General features: G+C 39.4%; 1 protein-coding gene and 1 non-coding gene across 2 annotated transcripts; both read right to left on the minus strand.

Moving 5' to 3' along the window:
* Positions 1-663: 663 nt before the first annotated feature.
* On the minus strand, positions 664-735 carry TRNAT-CGU (transfer RNA threonine (anticodon CGU)). The gene has a single exon. It is a non-coding gene; the product is annotated as a tRNA-Thr (tRNA).
* Positions 736-1,674: 939 nt separating this feature from the next.
* LOC135593513 (HMG1/2-like protein) lies at positions 1,675-3,247 on the minus strand. The gene is made up of 8 exons (XM_065083613.1): positions 3,115-3,247; positions 2,950-3,007; positions 2,721-2,831; positions 2,546-2,603; positions 2,344-2,388; positions 2,170-2,250; positions 1,982-2,080; positions 1,675-1,885 (listed from the first exon to the last, which is right to left on the minus strand). The coding sequence occupies exons 2-8, from the start codon at positions 2,997-2,999 to the stop codon at positions 1,865-1,867; spliced, it is 465 nt and encodes a 154-aa protein (XP_064939685.1). The 5' UTR covers positions 3,000-3,007; positions 3,115-3,247; the 3' UTR covers positions 1,675-1,864.
* Between the last annotated feature and the right edge of the window lie 817 nt (positions 3,248-4,064).

Below are 4,064 nucleotides of genomic sequence, written 5' to 3' on the forward strand. Positions count from 1 at the left end.
AATAAATAATTAGCAAATTTAGTAAAAAAATAATATACACGGAAGAAAAAAAAAAGGGAAATTTAGAAAGAAAACAATAAGGGGAGAGAAAAATAGAAAGAAAGAAAAATAGGAAAATTGGGAAGACAAACAGGGAGAGAGAAAACATGTATAATAAACAATTCCAGTAGCAGGGAAATTGAGAAGGAAAACATGAATACGTGGAGTGAAAACTTCATTAATTATTCTTTCTAGTAGACTCTGCAATTTGATATATAGTAAAAGATAAATCAGGAAAGTTTGGAAGGAAAAAATACATAAAAAGGAATACAAAATATGGGGAAAAGAAAACAGGAAGAAATTAAAAAAAAAGTTAGAGGAAAAAATAACAGTGGGAGGGAAAATAGGAAGAAGGAAACATACGGTAATTTAGAAGAAAAAATCCATGAAAGCAGAAACAAAATTAGGGAGATTAGAAGATTAAGATACTTTGCCCATTCTTCTATGATAAATAAGTTAAATAATAGGAAAATCAGGAAGAAAAAATTAACAGGGGGACAAGAAACTTTGCCCATTCTTCTATCCGGTAGAATCTGCAATTTGATCTATAAAAAAGAGAAAATTTAGAAGAAAATCTATATTAAAAAAATAAGAAAAAAAATAAGGAGTCACTAAAACAAAATCAGCTCCCGGCGAGGATCGAACTCGCGACCTTTCGCTTACGAAGCGAACGCACTACCACTATGCTACGGAAGCCACATATTATTTTTGGACAGAATAAATAATTAGATATGTAAGAAAAAAGTCTCAAGTGATAATTACCATCACATTATTTCTTGTGTTGCAGTAACAGAATCGAGCATTAATAAATATTATGTTTAGCAAGCTGAAATCGTGATACCATAATAATTAAGATTGCTAAAATTCGCCAACCTCATACTAAAATATGATAACAGAAAATTAATAATAAAGAAATAAAATTGCGTGTCGCTATACGGGTAGTGAACAATAAAGAGTTTTGTCGATTTCACGCGGTGCCACATTAATTGATTTCAGCAGGTCGGCCATGGAAAAAAAGCATAACGCATCGAGCATCACATAAGAAATAATCATCAATATGGTGTGACCCAAGGTGAAAAAGAATACAAACAACTAAATTATTGTTCTCCTTTTTCCAATAACCACTACACTTATTACTGCAATACTTCGAAAGCTACATGCATCTCAGGTTTAAACCCATTTAATTGCCGATGAACATAATTTGAGGTGGTAAATAACCTTCTTCTATTCCACTCGAAGGAAACTACTAGATTGTGTTAGACACGCCATTTAGAATAGCACAACAGAAATTAAAATCACCATTTACCGCAGCAAGCAGGCGAAGCAATACGTACTGTGTTGCCCTTGTCAGATGGAGACTTGGTGGTGGCATTAATTATTCTACAGCTCATACTGGGTCACCCCATACTATTTAAAAGGCTCTTTAAATGATGAACATTAAGACAGGCTCCTAAACACCAATTATTAGCCAACAAAAAAAGCAGTAAATGCGCCTCCACCACACATCAAATATCAAGTAGATGGTAAGACCAAATGGCTATTGATCAATCACAAAATATTCCTATCACCTGGAGCAACTGAATAGCACACACTCATGCATAAACCACCACAATAATGGGCAAGAACCGGGTCAAGTGGGCCCTAAATTAGCTCGCGTTAGATGAAATTAGGTACATGTTAGTGACGAAGAGCCAGGCCATGGCTTTGCCATCATAGAAGACAGTGATATCTTATAGAATTGTCCTGCTTCAAATAGGAACTAGAACAAAGGCAAAAAATAAAATAAAGGATAACACAGCCCACAGGAGCCTTTGCTTCTATTCCCTCACTCATCATCCTCCTCTTCCTGTTCCAAGACAGTATCAAATCATAGGATTAGCATATAAATTTTGCCAATAGCAACTCAACAACCTTAGAAATTCTTTTTTTGATGATTACAGACCTCCTCGGTTCCCTCTTCATCCTCTTCGTCATCATTCACCTCAGACTTGGATTTGTCAGACTCGTCTTCGTCCCCGGCAGCATGACTTCCTCCCCCAGACTTCAGTCAACCATCATCAGAAATGTTAAATAATTAATCTCCAAATAAATAAAATAGGGTACCAAAAAAATTCAATTTGAGAACTCTACCTGATTCTTATTATATGCAGCTATCTTCTTGGTATACTCCGTCTTAAACTTAGCCGCCTTGGCCACATAAGGAGCCTTTTCCTGGAATTCGAACATGTAGCTTTGCTCAGGTAAATAATTTTAGCAAGATCAACAGTCTAACTAAAAAAAGAAAGAAAAGCTACAATTACTTACAGCTTCTGACAGGGATTTCCACTTGTCTCCGCCGGCTTTACCAACCTAATTAGATTAAAGCAGCTGCAATTAATGGTTTTTTAACAAAAAAAAAAAGACAGATAAATTGAGAGATCAAACTAGTTGTGGAATTTTATTTCAACAAAAAGATTCAAATTCTCAGAAAATGGATCTGCAAGAGAGAGAGGAAGACGAATATTACCACAGAGACCGACTTGTTGTTCGGATTCTTCTCCTTGAATGACTTCCTGAATTCTTCCCTGACAATCCAAAAAGGAGAAACATAAATCATCATATAAAGCAAAAAAAATTTAGATCCGAAAGTTGAATAGGAAGGACAGCCAAGAAAAAGTCAAGCAAGTGAAAGGAGAGCTCACATGAAGACGAAGAAGGCGCTGGCAGGCCTCTTAGGCTTGTTGGGATCCTTGTCCGCCTTCGACTTCCTCGGCTTTTTACTAGCCCGTTCCGGTCCCTTCTTGACCGAAAGTCTTGAATAAACCCCCCCAAAAGATCACAAAAAAATATCACCATCAGATTCCAAAGCCCTAATTTTTCAAGACACCGATCAATCCACCAAGCAAACAAGCAAGAAGAACAGATTCTCACTTGCTATCGGCCTTCTTGGGGGCATCCGCCTTCGATTTACCCCGTTTCATGGCGAGATCTGCAGCAAAAACGATCAGATCGGGCAGGAATCTCCCGGGGATCCCAAAACACCAAAGAAACCCGAAAGAGATCGCGGGGAAGAGAGAGAAAAGGACGGAACTTTACCGTGAGATCAGGGCTTCTTGGCTCGGAGCGGTGGAGAGGGATGACGAATCGGTCAAGAAGGCATTGGGAGGGCGGGAGGGGAGGGATAAGAAGGGGCGAAGAGTGGTGGGTGCGTGAAGAGGCGTTGTAGAGGGGAAATCAAAATCCAACGGCTCGAGATGGTTGGGAACCGAGGGCGACATAGGAGTTGGGACGGGACTTTTCCTCGAAACACGTCATCGATCCGCGTGATCTCTGTCCATTCGCTCCCGACGATACCTTCCCCCTCTTCCATTCTAGATCCTCACAATAAATTCGACACACTATGGCTACCCAATCAAAGGCAGATGACGGCTGGGTCCCGCCGTAAAGTCTTGGACCCTTGGAATAAATCGTGTGATGGGTGATCAGATATTCTCTTCTTCTCCCGTTCGGCGCTCGTTCTTAGCCGCAATACTAGCGTCGAGCTTCGCCGTTTGATTCACATCGCGCGGTGGAGAGAGAGATGGGCGTCGTGAACGGTAGGATTATTCGTCACGTGCCTGGGATCGCCGATTCCGAAGAGAGATATTTCTGTACCCCGAAAACATTTTGTTTACTCGACCATGACGTACCTTCCGAACGACTCGTTCTCCAAGATTAATGAATCATCAAGTGGGTCCTAGGGTCGGTAAAATATGAAGCCGGGTGAACGATGCGCTAGATATGTTCCCCGACCGCAGTTGAAACTTGTTCTCTGAATATCCGCCGTCAGATTGCGGGGACCACCAACAAACGGTAGAGGATGTAGATTACCATGAGTGCAGCTGTCCAAGATTCGTTGGGAACCGTACATGCGTGACATGATAAAAAAAATTAATTTTATATTCCTGTAAAGCAATAAATTTTAAATCCTGACGATTATTGCGTTAAGGAAAAGAATGGAATTTCTTATATATATATATATATATATATATATATATATATATATA

Source organism: Musa acuminata, chromosome BXJ1-9, assembly GCF_036884655.1.
Source record: "Musa acuminata AAA Group cultivar baxijiao chromosome BXJ1-9, Cavendish_Baxijiao_AAA, whole genome shotgun sequence".
Lineage (NCBI taxonomy): Eukaryota > Viridiplantae > Streptophyta > Magnoliopsida > Zingiberales > Musaceae > Musa > Musa acuminata.